The following is a 19,852-nucleotide window of genomic DNA, read 5'->3' on the forward strand; positions in this document are numbered from 1 at the left end:
CATATTACAGTCATGCTATTTAGCTCTCTTTATTTTGGGGCCACGGGCCCAATTAGCCCTTAGCTTAAAACTCTGCACAGAGTGTAGCTTTTAAGCTAGTGAATAAATAAGATTAAAAAAACTTGAACTTATACACGAATGGTTGGAGAAATATTTGCTAATCATTCCATTTGAGGCTAGCAACTTGTTAAAATTTATTATCTTTGGGGTTTACACAAGCCAGGGGGTAAACTGCAGCCTGCCTGTGGGACTTTCCGATTGGCATGCCTAACAAAATGATTGCTTTGAACTTGTCTTTTAAGAGTGCAGCGCACCTGATGATGAGCTGTGTCTTCTCGATAAACGTTACCTATCAAAAATTGCCAAAAGGTAATCTTTATATTCAGCTTAGCATGGATGCCTTGTCAGAAGACTGAGTACCCTGTTGTTAGCCTTGAGAGAAATGTCAGGTTTACACAATGGCTGAAGAGAAAATTGAGTGAGGGAAGGAGGTGATAATAATAAATAAATTAAATAAAAGCAAAAATAACAAACAAATAAAATAAAAAATAAAAATGAAGATTAATAAGTTAAAAATAAAAATAAAAAGCATAAAATAAAATTGAAAATAAAAATGAATAAATTAAAGAGAAAAGTTATAAATAAATAAAATAGAAAATAAGTAAAATAAATAGAAGAAAAGAAAACAGAAAAATGAAGAAATAAATAAATCAAAGAGAAAAATTATAAAGAAATAAAATAAAAAATAACAAGTGAAATATTGAGAAAATAAATAAAAATGAAGAATGATGAATTAAAAAATAAATAAATAAAATAAGAAAAAATGAAGAGATGGTCATGGCTCGATTGTCTTCAATCAGGACTTGAAAGCCCAACAACAACAATAATAACAACAGTAACAACATTCCTTGAATTTTTATTTATTTTCAAATTTTTTTTATATTTATTTAAATCATTTAAAAATTTTTTATAATTTTTTTGTTTTTTTCGTTTTGATGTTTTTTTTGTGGGGGGAAGAAGGGGGGAGTAATATTCGAATTTATTTTTTAAATTTTTAGTTTATATTCTTTTGGTCTTTCTTTTTTTTTGCAAGTATTTTTTGAGTTCAATTATTGTTTGTTTTTTTTTTTTAATTTTTTTTTTTCACGTTTCTGTAAGAAGTCATTTTGAATTGTGATCATCATCATCATTATAAGTAGTAATAATAATAATACTTCTTTCTTTCTTTCTATTTCTTTTGTCAGTGAATGAAGAAAAGTTAAGTTTTTTATTCAAGTGATTTTTTCTCATTTTGTTTTTTTTTTTAATATCATTATCATAATCATCATTATTATTATTATTTTTTTTTTTTTTGTGTGGCAGTGATTTTTTTTTTAACAAAGAGTCAGGGTGGCACTGATGGTGATAGTAAATATTTGGCCAGTAATGACAAATAACTATCATTACTAGAGAAATATTATTATTATTATTATTAATATATTATATATATATATATATATATATATAGAACATGGATATATCATATATATATATATATATATAAACACATGGATATTTATGTATACATGCATATTTTATATATATATATATATATTCATATGTCATTATAGAGAATCATAAAGTCCTAAAAAAATAAAAGGAAAAGTACAAAAAAAGACAGACGGATATTCCTACATACATACATACATACATACATACACCCACAGTCACATACACTTTGATACATTTTGTGATGATGGTGATTATGATGATGATGAGTAACATTATTTTGTTATGGTCACCAAGACAAAAACATTAACAACAATGACGATAATGATGACGACGACGATAACAAACAACAATAATTGCAATATATATACTTTTGTTTTTTTATATAGGCTCTGAAGATTGAAATTTTTCATCGACCCCAAAAGGATGAAAGGAAAAGTCGACCTCGGCAGAATTTGGACTCAGAAGGTAGCGGCAGACGAAATTCCGTTAAACATTTTGCCTGGCGTGCTAATGATTCTGCTAGCTCGCCACCTTAACAATAATAGAAATAATAATTCTTTCTACTATAGACACAGGGCCTGAAATTTTGGGGGAAGGTGTTAGCCGATTACTTCAGCCCCCAGTGCACAACTGGTAGTTATTTCATTAATCTTGAAAGGATGACAAGCAAAGTCAGCTTCAGTGACATTGGAACTCAGAACATAGGAAGACGGACAAAATGCTACTAAGCATACTGTCTGCAGTGCTAATGATTCTGCCAGCTCATTGCCTTATAATTATTTCAAATTTTAGTACAGTACCAGTAATTTTGGAAGGAGGGAGTAGTTTTGTCAATTATATTGACCCCAGTATTTGACTGGTATTTTGTTTTATCAACCCTGAAAGGATGAGAGGCAAAGCCGGCCTCTGCAGAATTTGCACTCAGAATGTAGAGAAGAAATACCACCAAGCATTTTGTCCACCACACCTGGGGTGATGAGAAATGCAAATTTGATTTCCTGGTAAATTTGAACTCAAACCATAAAAGGATGTAACCAAAAGCTCAAAGTAACTTTGCCTACCACCCTCACCAAAACAATCCACCCACCACCCTTGACAACCGATAATGAAATAAGTGAAATAATGAGATAAGTGAAATAAGTGTTAACGAGACATAGCATTTCCTTACTTTGGGACTATATTCCAAGAGGAATGCTTGTCGTTTGTTCCTCTCTACCACAGGTGCCTTCAGTACAATCCTCATGTTTTATGTGAGAAATTCAAATCTCAAATTCAATTTATTTTGAAGATGATTCTCTACTGCTTATTGCACTGCAATATTGGACTTCTTATTGGGTCAACCATGACGACAACAACAACAACAACTATTTGAGAAGAGAATGGAGTAACAACCACCACTACCACAACAACAACAACAACAGCTTCTATTATAAGACAACCACAACCACTTCTATTTGGGGAGCAATCACAACCTCAACATCAATGGGGAATGGGGGTAGCCTCACTTGCAGCAACGTATATCAGTGGTTGAAGAGAATTATAGCTGAGCGAATCAACACAACAACAGTAATTACAATAATATTTCTTTGTTTATTTTATAAATGGTGTGGGACAAGATGAGAGGAGGAAATTCATACAACAGCTTGTTTTAATTGTGGAAGAAAAATAAAGTAATATTGGAAAATGATGCCCTATTCAAAAAATTTTATTGCGATTAGTGAACTTTCATCAAGTAAATACAGGAAGTAAGAGCTTATTATTATTCTACAGCCGAGCCAATACCCTGCTGGGTTCGATGAAGAGGAAGTAGAACCAAATTGAAATCCAACAATGGTTTAAAAGACAGAAGATTTGATTTTTAGCTGCACAACACAAATGCCTAGCCACAAACACTTACAAATATAAAACAGAAAGACAGAACACTAATATCAAGTGTAGACAATGCAACTTGTACAATGAAACGATCGATCACATCCCCTCTGGATACCCAATCACATAACTTAGCTTAGATGTCACTTACAAAAGAGTATGTCTCAGTTTATACAATGTTTTCAGTAATTCTTTTAGGTGCCAATGAAGTCACAAGTGGGCACAAACACCCTCTTGGCTCTTCTACCTTGGATCCAGTGGAACCTCAAGGGTGTGACAGTTGGAGAAAGAAAGAGGTGGGTGGGTGGGTGGGGTACTCGTTTGCAACTGAGTGGAGCAACATCAAATGATGGGCCTCGACTAAAGATACACCGTGCTGTCTGGTCCAAGAACTGAACCCATTGCTTTATGCCTGTCAGATGAACATCATAGCCACTATGCTACAAACCTTTACAAGTCCAAATATAGACGCACAGACAAGTCAGCAGCTATGTGCACTGGACTGGGTAACATGTCAATGCACTGATGTGAAAACAGACAAGAAGTGTTACAAACATGTATAAGACATGGTACATTGCAGCGATTCGGCCACAATCATCTGGGACATGCCTTTGTAAAATTGAGAAGGTGATCAAGGTAAACCATCAAGATGTATTAATGAAGGGCTGGAACAAAAATGCCCGTGTATTGATAGACTGTTATATGTTGTAAGGATTTCTTGTAAGAAATTGAAGAAACTGTAAAAGTAGAAAAGAGCTTGAAATTGAAATAAGAAGAGAGCGAGTGGGATGAAGGAGAAAATAAAAACCAATACCAGTAATAATGGGAGCACTAAGCTTATATATATATATATAAGAACATGAAAAAACATACAATCTTTACAAGAGTGTATAAAATTATACAATCCCCCACAAAATGTACTTCTGCCAGTACAGCACACATCCTATGCAAAACACTTTCAGTTCTGTAGCAAAACTCAAATTCTACGAACAATACATACTCTGTTACAACAACCACCCAATAAAAATAAAGCCACTCATGCACAACACAATTTATTTTTGCGTTCATGAGAAATTGTCCCCCAATGATACTTCTAACAAAATATACTGCTGATGTAGTTTGATTAATTTTTGAAAATAGTCAAGAATTTAGATGGAGTTAGTTAGGTAAAATATCAAACTTTTCCATGATGACAAAAAAAATGATATTTGCAACATAACTTAACAACAGTTTCTCACATAAAAACTATAATGGAAGGTTTTAATTTAGATAAATGCATTTTTAAAATTAGATCTTTTTTTTTTTATCATGTATCAGAAATATTGGGCAGATTAATATTGAGATGGTTAAAGCAGTGATCTGTATGTTTAATGTTTAAGTAACTCTACAAAAATACAACATGGAGCTGTGGAGTCAATTGAAGAACCAGACAGAGCAAAACATGGGAAAAATTTCTGCTTACAAAACCATTATTTCACTACAACACTTCAGTCATATCTTCACACATCACATGCAAACACACACAAATAAAAAAAAAACAGTCTCTCATATATTTGTCTATTAATGACAATGAACCAGTAGATCTATCAATAATGACAACAGAGAAAAAAAAAGCCCTCATCACAGTCTGTCAACAAACTAATCTCTGATGCCTATTGCTAATAACTTTTGATGATTCAGAATAACACACTTGCTCTTATTGGAAGATTAAGGATAAAACAGAAAGCTTGGATGAACACCCTAAAGATTCTTTATGCCTAAGCAACATTTTACTGCATGCAAGCAATTATATGTGGCAGTAATTGCAGAATTACTAACATTTGATTATTTTATGCACACACAGATTATATATATATATATATATATATATATATATATATATATATATATATATATATATTATTTATATATATTCTTTGTTTCAGTCATTTGACTGTAGCCATGCTGGAGCACCACCTTGAAGGATTTGACCCCAGGACTTATTCTTTGTAAGCCTAGTACTTATTCTATCAGTCTCTTTTGCCAAACTACTAAGTTACAAGGACATAAACACACCAGCACCGATTGTCAAGTGGTGATGGAGGTGGGGACAAACACACACCCAGACACAGATGGGGACAGACAGACACACAAGGATGCCCCGAAAGTCGCATACAAAAACTGAAAATTTATCTTTTCCTTTTTCATCCTGCTAATACAAATAGTAAAGGCACATGGCCTAGTGGTTAAGATGTTGCACTCGTTGATCGTAAAATAGTGGTTTCAATTCCTGGATCAGGCGGTACATTGTGTCCTTGTGCAGAACACTTCATTCATTTAATGTTGCTCTGGTCCACTCAGCTGAAAATTGGGTTCCAGTGACAGCTAGGGAGTTGACTCTGCAACAGATTCGCATCTTGTTCAGAGGTGCTGGAGGAGTGTTTATAATCTCAGCCACCTATATGTTACACGAACCAAGCAGAGTCCTGGCCTTAGGAGTCCAAGGGCTCACGGCAGATCAAAGTCCTAAATCTAATACAAATTACTGCTACCACCACTACTCCTTCATCTCTCTCCTCTACACAGTTTCTATTATGAATGCTAATTATCACAAATGACTTTAATTTCCCAAGTGGATAAATATAGAAACAGCAGCTGACCCTTAAAAATGAACAGTGCAATTAATGCTTTCTTACATGGGTATATGGTCAAATTCAAGAAAGAGGGGCCATTACTTGATTAAATTGATCTCTGAACCCCAGTTCTTGATCAGTACTTTGTCTTATTGACCCTGAAAGAATGAAAAGCAAGGATAGCTTTCATGTGATTAGAACTTAAACAGTAAAAGGTTCCAACTAGATACTACAAGGCAGCTTTGTCTAACATTCTTATAATTTGTTACTAATAATAATAGTCCTTTCTACTATAGACACAAGGCCTGAAATTTGGTGGGAAGGGGCCAGTCGATAAGGCCGACCCCAGTTCTCAATTGGTACCTATTTCATGATTCTTCTAGTTTGCGACTGTGAGCACAACACCCTAACCACTAGTATCATTATTATTATTATTATTATATAACAACAACAACAATAACTATATATTAAAAAATGTTAAAGGTTCTATGAAAAGCATTACTCAATAATAACTGGCACCCCATTGATGGATACCCTGGATAACCAATGATAAAGTAATGCCAAATATCAAGTGGAGACCTACATACACACAGACACACACACTTCTTCACCGACTACAACACCACCATCACCACCACCACCACCACCGCCAAAATATAACAAGGGTTCATAAAAAATATGTGACAATTAAGATACTGGCCTTTGAAAGGGTGTGGGGAGTAGGAAGAGAGAGAGAGATTGATAGAGGAGCAAGAAGATGATGGGGGAAGAGGTTGAAGGTGGTGGTGAGGGCCAATGAATAGAAACAACTTGGATCAAAGCGATGACTGGCCAAAGAACACACAATTGCAAACAACACATCAAAATTCTACATCTCAACGTGGTGAGAGAGAGAGAGAGAGAGAACAAAAGGACAACAGTAACCAAAAGAAGTTTACTAACACACTAATATGATGGATGGATGGATGGATGGATGGTAGCATCTATCAATTAGTTCATATAATGGAAGACAAATATTTCACAGCAAGTTTCATTGTTGTTGTTGTTGTTACTTGCATCGTGGTGGTTGTTAAAAGTTCATTTGCCATTTGCTTTACAAAACAAAAAAACAACAAAACACACACACATATACACATCTAGAATGCGGTTGTCCATTGAGGTTTCCCCCATACCAAACAAAGCATAAGAATTGAGACACCCCAGAGAGCAATTACACACAAAAAACAAACACACACACACAACATGACATGTCTGATCTTTGTTATTAGGGCTACTGGAAAACATTCAAAATCATTATTCTTGAGTGCTACATGATTTACACAATGTGAATAATATACCACCAGTCGTGCCCAAATGGCCTTAACATCAAGGTTATAACACATCCAAAAGCTGGGACTCTGTGCCAAATCCCTCTACACAATTCAGGATCATAACATATCACATTGCAAGACAATTCCTCAATGAGCCTTGGTCTATTTAATATTATCCTTAAAGAAATCAAAGAAAAAGATCCCATCAACTTCAAATGATACCTGGACAAACTTCTTCAAGGAATATCAGACAAGCCATTCCTGACTTGAATGGGGGCTAGGATACTACAAGACCTGGATTAAAAATGGCTTAATAGATTCCACCAGGATTCTACTGCTATTAAGTAAGACATGGCTTGGGTTAATTTTGGCAGAAACATACCCAAGTTTATATACATATATATACATATATATTTTATACACACATACATATATATAAACCTAGTCAAGGAAAAAGAGAGTTTGTTTTATACTGAGATTTGTGTCAGCATACATGTATGGATGTGTGAAAATTTGTGCAGAATACTTTGCCCTATGCATCATTCTCACAACAGTTTAAACATTCTCCTTCTTTAGCTTAGTTCTATCCTTTTGTTAATTTATTTCTTTGTTATAATGCCTCACTATCCCTATTAGCCAGACAATGAATTCCATTCGTCATAACTCCAAAATGACAAAGTCTCAATCTATAAAAAAGGAGAAAAAGACAAAAAGGAAAACTGCCATGCATCTGTATGTGTATACACACACACACACATATGTATATCATCTGGAATTACAAATGGGACAAAGAATACTCAATTAAAATACAAATATTAAGAGAGTATTATAAATTCAAAGCTGATGGTTTCATCCCATCACTTCTCAGAGTTGTGATCCTTTAATAATAGAGAGAATTATCAACTTTAAACAAAAACACATACAATGTGTGTGTGTATTAGCTCTAGAGTGAACAAACCTATATTATACACATATAAATGAAAGAAACTTGAGAACCACATTTTGATAAAAAATATATCAAAATTGGAATTTTCTAGAATTTTCTAGACAGTATATACTTTTCATAATTGCTTTCGTTTAGTAGAAGTTACATACTCATAATTAATTAAAAAGCAGCTTTCTTTAGTATAGTATATATGTATGTGTGTAGAAAATGACACAGGAGTAGAGAGAGACAAGAGAGTGGCTGGATCAAATATTATTTACAAATATGCAACAAACTTTATAATTACACACAAGTTTCATAAATTGCATACACATATATTATATACACTAGCAACTTTTAAACCAAAACATTAATTAAATCTCAGCCCATTCTCTTATTCCAGACAACTCATCTGCCAGTCAAGAAGAAACTTGTAACAAAAAAAAAACGAAAAACGAAAAAGGTAGATAGAGGAGGGGTGGCTATGCATAGTGAAGTGTTAATTTCTTCTTGTCTCCTAATTAATTAACAAATAGCTAAATAAAGACAATAAGTTTCACCATTATCTAAATTTGTTTTATGGGTTATAACAGAACAGCTGGTGTTAATCACAGAGATAATGAGAGGAAAAGAGAGGGAGGTGGAGAAAATGAAGAGAGAGAGAGAGAGAGAGATGGAGAGTGTAAGAATAAGAGTGGAAAGAGCACCATGAATGCAGTGATGATGATGATGATGATGGAGAAGGAGCCTATACGAGCTTAATAAATGATGATGATGAAGATTATGACTAAATCTAAGTAAATGGTTGTAGGGTTAGTTTCACTGGCGGGGGGATGTAAGTTATATATATATATATATATATATATATATATATATATATATATATATATATATACATACATGCAAACACAAATATAGGTATATCGAATTCCATACAACATAAATACTTGATTTATATAATTATCTCTGCTTCTAGAGGATGTATCATAATTACTAAATGCCAACTAAAATCAGCTCCACTAGAGAAAGGGAGATAATATCAAGATTTATGAATTCTCCAATCCAAAGATGACCTACTATGAAGAGAAAGGACAGCTTTATTTAACTCAATTTTATTTATATCTGTTACACACACACATATATATATGTGTGTATATATATATATATATATATATATAGTTCCGAGACACCTTTGTGCGTTGCATATCTGTGATGTTTCAGGGGTCCAAGCAGGTTTCATGTCTTGTCATGTCAGAACCCTGCCCCTCATCCAGTTAACCTAGCCAGGCTTGATCAAGTCCAAGTATGTAAAACCACTGGCCTGTCTATTCTCTTTATCCAAACCCATCTAGTGGTCCTCTATGCAGCTTCACTGATGCAATTTATGACCCTCCTGTCTGCTGCACCAGTAACTCTAAACCTAGTCAGAGCTTTGCAGAGCAAATTCCCTCCATGAAACCCCAGTAGTCTACCTCAACTGCCTCACAGCATACCAGTCAACGCTGGTATTTGGTAAGATTTTTGTCATGAGCATCCTCCATGTTGTGATAGATAGACAGACAGGCAGACAGGAAAGAAGTAACAAGTAGCAGTAATATGTGTAGGTAGTAGTAGTAGTAGTAGTAGTAGTAATGATGTGTTGTTTAGCCCTAGCCCAGTTGTGGATCCAGCAGTAAGCCCCTTTTACCCAAGGCAATCCAACCATGACAGAATCGCCCTTCTTTCAGGCATTGTATATCGATAACTACATTATCTGATGTGTCCTTCCATTTCCAAAACAATTGGGTGTGATTTGAGGGAGATTTGCTTACTATTTCTAGTGAATGAAGCAACTCCATAAAGGCCCTATGCAGGCTTCTAGCAGTCATATATTCAGGTTGTAGTAGTAGTAGCAGTGATGTGTGTGCATGGGTGTAGAAGTAGGAGTGCTGATAATAGCAGCAGTAGGAGGTATAGATAACACTGAGTGAGAAATGGTGACAGTGAGGGTAGTGGTACTGAAGGTGATGGTGGAAGCACCATCAGCAATGGTGTGGATGGTGCTGGTAATTGTAGTAGTAGTAGAAATAGCAGCAGTGGTAGTGGTTAGTCATCTTTCCAATGACAACAGCAATCCAAGAAATAGACAGAGATTAGGGAACAAAAGGTTATCTGCCACCCCCACCTCGCCTGGTGATCTTCGTATCTGCCCACACATCTTAAGATCTTGGTCCAAGTCGTTTCTGGATATATAACCACTCATTTTCCATTATAATGCAAGAGCAAGAGACTTAATGTGCTCCGGGAGTGTCTGCATCGTAAGGTCTGATTTGCCTTCCTCCCGGGTATCATGTCCCTAAAATTACATTAGCCAGCAGGGTCTCAGTTAGATTCTTCTTTTTAAGACAGGTGTGTTGACGGGGGAAAGAAAATTAGCCACTAATTCTAACAGGTTGAGAAATCATGTACAGGCTCCCTTATTGATTTGGCTCCTGTCAGTAGACATTGATGATCGTGATGTGTGTCGAGAAAGGTCTCACACTGATCCAGCTCCCATGCCTTCCTTCTGTATGATCAGTAAAGCCAATCATTACCTGCAGACAGGTATGACTTCTCACTTTTGCTAATTGCTTTCACCCTTTAGTACCCAGACCATCCTGTCAAATGTAATGCTTATTTATTCACATGTGTCATCTTGTAGCTTTGAGATTTCAATGATGCAACCGCTTCATCATCATCATTTAACTCTTTAGTATTTAAACCAACCATATTCCAGCCATTTTATGTTCCAATTGACCAGATTGTAGTAGCCTCTTACATCTACATTGCAATGTTATTCTAAAACTAATCAATCACATCATTGAAATCTTGAAGTTACAAGATAATGCAAGAGTAAAGAATCCCTCTGATCATGACTGACCATGGGATTGCACCTAGAAAGTTCCCCTCCCAAGCAGAAGTCTGGGTAAGGTTGTTCATGAAGGAGCAGCAGTCACCCATGCATACCAGCCTCTCCTTTCCATGCCACCAATGTCATCCAAGGGAAAGGCAAAAGCCGATACAGCTTGGCACCAGTGACGTCACAACTCAATTCTGTAGCTGAGCAAACTGGAGCAACGTGAAATAAGGTGTCTTGCTCAAAAAATTCATAAATCAAACTCACTACTTCGTGATTGTGAGCCCGATGTTCTAACTACTGAGCCATGTGCCTTCACAACGATAATGCAAATTTAATACTAATCAAGGTTAATGAATAAGGATGACATATGATACGAGTAAACTGAATGTTAAAGGGTCAATGTCCACTTTTCATGCTGGTATGGGTTGGACGGTTCAACAGGAGCTGGCTAGGCAGAAGACTACACAAGGCATGGGTTTTATGGCTGGATACCTTTCCTAATGCCAACCACCCTGCAGAGTTTATTTTTAGAATGACATTGTAGAGTAGGTGTGAGAGGATGGAGCTGGTCACTTTGAACATAAAACAAGTAGAATATTTGAGATGGACATGAGAGAGGGTTAAGTCTCTATGTAGCTAAGAGTAGAGAACAAAATAGCCCCTGGGGACAGCCCCCGTGCACCCCATGGTCAAATGGAACACTTGTCATTGTAATCGACAGTAAGTATGCTGCAGTCATTTAGCCCCAGATTGGCAACCTGACCAAAAAAGGCCAAAAATCAAAGATTTTTTCCAACCATGACTAACCCTTCATTCTCTCTGGCATAGTGTATCTAGGATTGTATTATTCAATAAGCCCTCCCTTTCCAAAACTGTAGCATGAAATTTAGGAGAGATTTAACTGCAGTTTCCAGCAGGTTGAATGGACGATATGTGAAATTGACACTGTTGAGAATAGAACCCAGATTGCAGACTGTTTAATAGAAGCTTATGACTGACTTTCCTAAGAACTCAGCCGTTGTGTTGTTTCTCACTAGATTTCAGTTAAGACAGCAGTATATAAAATGAAAGCCTCTGTCCAGTCACTTGCCCTTCTAAAAATAGCAGTCGAACTTTTCTTAAATCACAACTTGACTTAAAAAAGAAATGGCAACTGGGATAATGCAGCCTGAGATTAAGTTTGTCTGCAAAGACTGGATGGCCACAACAAGACTCTCTTTGAACAAGAAAAGCTTGAGGCTAAACAACTATCTTAAACTTAGAGAAACGATTAAACTTTTGGACTGAACATGTGACAAAAGAACAAAAAAAAAATAGAAAAAGAAGCAAAAAAAAAATGATTTTATGTACATGCTTTAAAATCAATCATCATCATCATTAATCTTACAAAATAAAAAAGAAACTACAATGGAAATGTGTGTTGTGTTGTTGGACCTGAGAAAATGTCTAAAGGGCAGCAAGTCTTTGTATATATATATTTTTTTTTTTTGCTTGTTAGTTTTATGTTTTTCTTTTGTTTGTTTTTCACAGCCGAATGATTTCAAACAGCAACCACCATATGTAAAGAAAGAAAGAAAGGAAGGAAGGAAGGAAAAATAAAGAGAAAGGGAAAGAGAGGCTGATATTGTGATAATAAACTGACATAATAATTTCTACTCTAGGCACAAAACCTTGAAAATTTGGGGGAAAGGGGCTAGTCGATTATATCGATCCCAAGTGTGTAACTGGTACTTATTTCATCAACCCATTAACACTGGGCCATGCTGGGGCACCACCTTGTAAAAAGTAAGCTGCTTACAGCACCTAGGTTCCGAAGTGGTTACCCATCCAAGTTCTAACTAAGGCTTGATGTTGCTTAACTTCGGTGATTGGACAAGAACTGATTCATTCAATGTGATATGGTCGTAAGCCAATAATGAAGAATTTAGCAAAATAACTTCCGTCATTATGAAGCTAGTGTTTGGAACATGAATTAGCACGAGATCTTGATGGATGGTTTCTAATTCAGATCCATTTAAAAGAGGAAATTTGTATCATAGGATTAAGGGTAGTTACAGGTGGTTTGGTACCATAAAATTTAATTAACACCTGGAATATATATATGGGTGAGTGTTATGTATGTGGTGAACGTTTGTGTGTACCTTGTTAAGACATCATGTGATGGTTGTAAATGAGCATCATCATCATCATCATCATATAAGCAAAGTTATTTGTTACCAAGTATAGTTATGGGGAAAATATCACCTTGCTTGAAAAAATAAGTGAGAGATGGCAGTAGGAAGGGCATCCAACTGTCGAAAATCCACTTCAACAAATTCTGTCTGACTAATAAAAAGTGGACATTAAATCAATTATATATAATATATATGCACACACATTACAGTCACAGAGTAAGAGTTAATGTACAAATGCCCACACAGAAGTAGATGTATAAGTGCTTGTATCTGTAATAAACATTTGCTGTATAGATATGTATACATACATAGATACCACACACATATGATTCTGGATAAAAATTTGAATATATGTGTATGCAGTATGCCTGTATTAACATAGATATGTATATAACACTGAGTTTCACAATTCCAGAATGCAATTCGAGTGGATATTTGAATGCATGTGTGTGTGTGTGTGTGTGTGTGTGTGTGTGTGTGTGTGAATGTAATTATCTTACAAACTGTATTTTGGCATTTTGCCAGAAAATTATGAATGAATTCTGTAAACTCTGAGTAAATACCACAGTGTTTTTTTTCTGTAGTTGGTTATTTCTTTCTCCAAAGATTAGTTTTTATCATATACATATGTATATACATGTGTGTATACAAACACAAACATACATGTATATATATATATATATACATACATATAAACACATATGTATGAACATATATGTAATCTTATTATAAAAAAAAACCTACAAATCTTGTAAATACAGCTACCCAGGATTTCCAGGTCAAAATAATTTATTCTGCTACTTATCAAGCTGAAAACATGACTATTTCTCAGTTGTCTTTCAGGCTTGATGAACAGCAGAATAAATTATTCCTTCAACCAGGAAACCCTGGGTAGCAGTATTTACAAGATTTGTGTTTTTTTATTATAAGATTATCTTTACTCTCAGAGCTGATCAAGTGCTTTTTTTACTTGTCGAAGCATTACCACATAATATACATACATGAATATATATAACTGACATCATAAGAATTTATAGACTTTTGAGAGAATGTGAAATAATTTTCTTTATGGGGTGAGGAACAGTGGATCTTGAAGAAGCACATATAAAGCTATAAATAACAGCATGGTTTTTTTTTTCTATCCAAAAGGGTTTTTTCAATTCAATATTTGCATCTTATTATTTAAAGCTTTGAGTGTGCTTCAGGAGCCACAGTTTCCGAAAAAAAGATTATACACACATATATTGAAACACACACATACATATTCTGAGAAAATTGTTAATTTACAACGAAAAGCAAAAGGGGTGAAAAATAGAACATTTATCATTAGTATCATCATCATCATCATCATCATTAATATCAACTATACCATTATCATCATTACCACCACCTTTGATGTTATCATCATCATCACCATTTTCAGTAGTACCAGTGTCGTTGTCATCATCACTGTGACCAACTCCATCATCATCATCATTAACATCATCACTGTTTACCTTACTATCATGATTCACCATCATCCTTGTTTCATTCATCAACAAAATCATCATCATCAACATTATCATCACTATCATCATCATCATCATCATCATCATCAGCAACATTATCATCACTATCATCATCAGCAACAGCAGTAGCAGCATCGTCTTAAAGTATTTGTTTTGTTTTTTTTAAATAATTGTTTCACACAATCTTACCATTCTTTCTTCCTTGTATTTCTTTCTTTCTTTTTTTTTTTGTCTTTGCAGATGAATTTGGGAGGAGAGAGAAGATGCAGGTATTATTATTTTCACTTAATTATTTTTCTTTTTTTCAAATATTTAGTTTAGTTTATTGATTCACCCCCACCACCAGCAATACCAAAGCGTAATGGTGGCGGCAATGGTTTAATGGGACGAGGAGAAAAGAGGGAGAAGAAGACAGGCGACGACAGACAGAACCGTCATCGTCATCGTCGTCATCACTAATAATGCATTTACCACACACTCACGCATACAACAGCATTAATAAAGAGGAAAAAAATAAACAGCATGAAATCCACAACTTCTCATTTCCCATCTCTTACCTGTGACTGTGAAGATTTGTGCCTAGTCTAGTCTAATTAGAAAATCATTCTAATCATTCTTAGGAATGTGGTTGCTTGGCAACGACCTGAGCCACCCCTACCCTGGTCAGTCTTCACAGAACAGCAACTGATAAAAATGGAACCAGCCACGACAATCCAGCCTTTTTGGATCATTTTTCTCAAACACTATGTATCTAGTAGCATTACTAGAACTGCTACTACAACCAATACATTATTCAGTGTGTGTCTCCCTATTTTTAATGCAATGAACGAGAATGATCCTTGAAGGAGATTTGGCTGCTATTTCTAGTAAGTCGTGTGAACACATAGCGGCACCTCTGTTGGCTTTGTGGTGAGGTGTCATGTCTGAGAAAAAGGTGTTTTGTTTGTTGCTAGCCTAAGGCTTCTTCTCTAGTGAAACTCTTAATATTATTGACACTAGGTGGCTTCTCCACTTTGGAGGGGGGGGGGGGCACAAACACATATCACTTTATATATATATATATATATATATATATATATACACATACCCACACACACATACATACATACACTATTTAAAACAGTTTGATACAGGTTTGCGCTACTTTAAGTTTCACAGGCCCCCTGGGATCCTTCAGGTTTCTTGAATGCTGAATGGGGAGGTCCAGGGAGTTCATCCAGTCGCCATCTTGGACTTCCTGGATCTCTCCATTCAGCATTCTAGAAGCCTGAAGGAATCGGGCTCCTGTTAGGAACCTGTGAAACTTGATGTAGCATGGAGCCAAATCACACTGTTTTAAACAGTATGTATATGTATATATATATATATATATATATATATATATATATATACACACACACACACACATGTACTTTTAAAAAGTACATGCAACTCCTACTAAATGTCGTGTTGAGTTGCCGAGTGCCTTTTTCTTTTGCTTGTCCACTCACTCATGTGTGTGTGTGTATGTATGTATGTATGTATATATATATATATATATATATATATATATAAGAAAGCACACAACTACATGCATGATCTCTTTAGTACTTAGTTCTTTATTTCTGATAATTGTATGCCAATACCTGTGATTCCAGGAGAACTGAGAGGGTGAGCTGGGGGGGGGGCAGAGAGAGACAGTAGTTTTCCTACGAATGTTGTCGATATATCTTTTAGGAAATATAGACCGAGTTGGACAAAAATAATTAGGAGAAATCTATTCCCACAGACTATCCCATTTGAGTTACTGTGACAGAAGCATGGGTAGGCAGCTCTTTTGCTTTCTTCTTTATTTTGGCCAGACAGAGATGGGAGAATGAAAAGTGAGAATTTACCCAATCACACACACACATACAATATATATATATATATATATATATATATATATATATATATATGCATATATGTATGCATATACACACACATGCGTTAAATGTATATTTACATACACAGTAAACCCTTGAAAGCTTAAAACAGCATACAATGGGCGTAAGAGATCAACTTTTTTAACAGGCATGCACTCACACACACACACACATGTATAACCAAACACACACACAAAATATATACATATATATATATATATATATATATATATGTATGTATATATATATGTATGTATATATATAAGATAAATTTATACAAACCATACATATCTTTTTAACAATGTTGTTAATATTGATTTTAATGTAGTAGTAGTAGTAGTAGTAAAAAAAAAAAAAAAGAGTAGTTTTCCACAGATAAACAAACATTATGCATACACAAGATAGTGTATTAAGTATAAATACTTCTACACGCACACACACAAAATTACATATATATATATACATATATAAACAAAATTAAGGGATCAGCAACAGGTTGCTTTGTTTATAAATGTATAAGAACTTTTAAATAAGTTCCACACCGATAATGGTGCTTACATACCGAAGGGCTTGGTAAAAATTATTAATTATTAATTTATTAATAAATTAATAAATTGATAATCCTTTACCCTTTTTAATTGTAATAATATATATACATATATGTATACACACACTCATACATAATACACACATATACGTACAAACAAATGTACAGGCACATCTATAAACATGCATGGAAATTACAATTGGCTTACACAAAAATACATACATGCCTACACATATGTACATACACGGAAACAGGCATACATAAATACATGTTAAAAAAACTCCAAAACAAAACAAGTATGTGAAATTTCCATTCTCTGCAAACGCAAACGCAACAAAATATACATACATACATGTATATATATGTCTGTATAATTACATATGGTTAATGTACAAAAACTTTGATTTGATATATATATATGTATATACACATTCATTATATATATAAAATGTATGCATTTATGTGTGTATTTATGAGGTGGGTATACAACCCATTGTTATCACACCAACACACACACACACACACGTATATTCATACAAACATACAACTCAGAAAATTATGTATAATTCACACACACACACCACTTATATATAACCATATAATTTTTCTGTAGAACTTGAAAATATTTCTCTGAGATATGAAGAACAGAAGCTCTTACCAAGATTGCTGAAAATAAGTTTCGTATTTTCCTTCTGTTTTTTTTTTGTTTCATTTTTTTTTTTTTTTTTTACCATTTACTGGATTACTTCCCCCTATTTATGATATAATTTTTTTTTTTTTCAATAAAACATTCTGAGGGGGTCGGGGGTTCTTGTTTCGTTTCTTTTTCTTTTTTTTTTTTTTCTTTGTAGGATTTTTATTATATTTGTAAAGATTTTTCTTGTCTGTGTATGTATGTATAAATATGTACACAAAGATATATATATCTATATATATATATAAACACACACACACACACAAACATGAATATGTGCATGTACATATACATATGTGTGTGTGTGCATGTACATAAATATACATATACTTTTTATGCATACAAATATATTTATATATACTGCATATTCACATATACAGAATATACTGTATAATTCTCTATTTCTCTCCCACAAATGTGTAATGTCTGTATGCAATAATCAGAAACATATGTTATATACATACACTATATATATAATACACACACATTATATATATATATATATATATATATAAATATATATATATATATATATATATATAGAAAGATAGATAGATAGATATGTTTCTATGCATGTGTATGCACATGTGGATGCGGAGTGGGGGGGAAAAATCTTTTTGTTTTTTCGGTGAGGTACACAACAACAATCCTCTTTCAATAAACCATTTCCCGACTCCCCACAATAAAAAGTAAACAAAAAAAAAAGAAAAAAAGAAAAAAAAACAAGCCCCCTTCCCCCACCCCCGCCTCACTGTTGATCTCCAATATGGATATTATGTGACAGAGGGGGCATTGTCTGAAGGGAGTCCGTTGGCTTGTTTGACGTGCATCATTGCCCGCTGCTTTTGTTTCTTGGCAGCAGCAGCAGTCTGCTGTTGCTGCTGAAACTGCTGCTGTTGCCTTTCAAAGTCTCGTTGGTCACGCCGCATCTGCCAGTTCTTCAGTCGATTGAGGGGCAGCGAAATCACGCCAGACAGAGTGAGCATGATGCCGCTCATGTAAAAAGTGGCATTCACATCTCCTGTGACCTCTTCGAGGTAACCTGTTGGAGGAAGAAAAGAAAAAAAAAAAGGAAGAAAATGAAGAAGATGAAGGAAGAAGTGAAATACTAAGTCACCAGTCAGACAGAACACGGGTGGGGGTATTTGTGTGTGTGTGTGTGTGTGTGTGTGAGAGAGAGTGAGGATATTTTTCTGATATGCAATTCAGTATGTTGTGCAGCTGCTGCTACATATTCTGTCTTTCCCTAGTTTCTATCCCCTGGACTGTGGTTATGTTGCCTTTAAAGGTTTTAGTTACTTCATTTCAACCACCAGCACCTACCTATTTCAACCTGGCATTTATTTTATTGATCTATATTGATCAAAACACAGGTATAATTGAGTGGTTAAGAAGTTCAGTGCCAAACTATTAAGTGATTTTGAGTTTAGTCTCACCATCTGGCACCTTGGACAAATGTCCTCAACTAATAACCCTGAGCCAACCAAAGCCTTGTGAGTGGATTTGATAAATGGAAACTGCAAAGAATCCCATATTCTATCTATCTTATTGAAAATTTTTTTCAGAGATATCATGAACACTACTGATGGTGCTATATGTGTGATATTGTGAGATTATTGATGGTGTTATCTCTGAGATATTGGGAACATCAATGATGGTGATGTATGACTACTATTCAGACATAATCGAAAATGTTTTGCCTGAGAATATTGTGTAGCACCATTGATGATGATGCATGTGCGATATTGTGATGTTATCGAAAGAGTGCTCTATGATGCTTCAGGACATCAGCCACAGCATTGTATATGGGGACAGCATGTCGTTTTCATACCTGTTTTTATAGGTTTAAGTCTGAGACTGGTGTTATAAGTACAACATTACAATATAGAAAAATTGAAAAACAAAAATCATATACAAAAGAGTAATTAATACTAAGATAT

General features: G+C 34.6%; 1 protein-coding gene across 7 annotated transcripts in view; it reads right to left on the reverse strand.

Annotated features, from left to right (window-relative positions):
* Positions 1 to 904: 904 nt before the first annotated feature.
* Positions 905 to 19,852, reverse strand: part of LOC106877577 (putative monocarboxylate transporter 5) — an 89,973-nt gene continuing 71,025 nt past the window's right edge. For all 7 annotated transcript variants that reach the window (XR_016237484.1, XR_016237485.1, XM_089337966.1 and 4 more), the window contains one exon: positions 905 to 18,954. Coding sequence is in view for 3 of the 7 variants with exons in the window: in XM_089337966.1 (XP_089194092.1) it covers positions 18,686 to 18,954 (269 nt within the window). In the remaining 4 variants the exon portion in view is untranslated. The remainder of the gene's footprint in view (positions 18,955 to 19,852) is intronic.

The sequence above is a fragment of the Octopus bimaculoides genome, chromosome 20 (assembly GCF_046866305.1).
Source record: "Octopus bimaculoides isolate indiv1 chromosome 20, ASM4686630v1, whole genome shotgun sequence".
Lineage (NCBI taxonomy): Eukaryota > Metazoa > Mollusca > Cephalopoda > Octopoda > Octopodidae > Octopus > Octopus bimaculoides.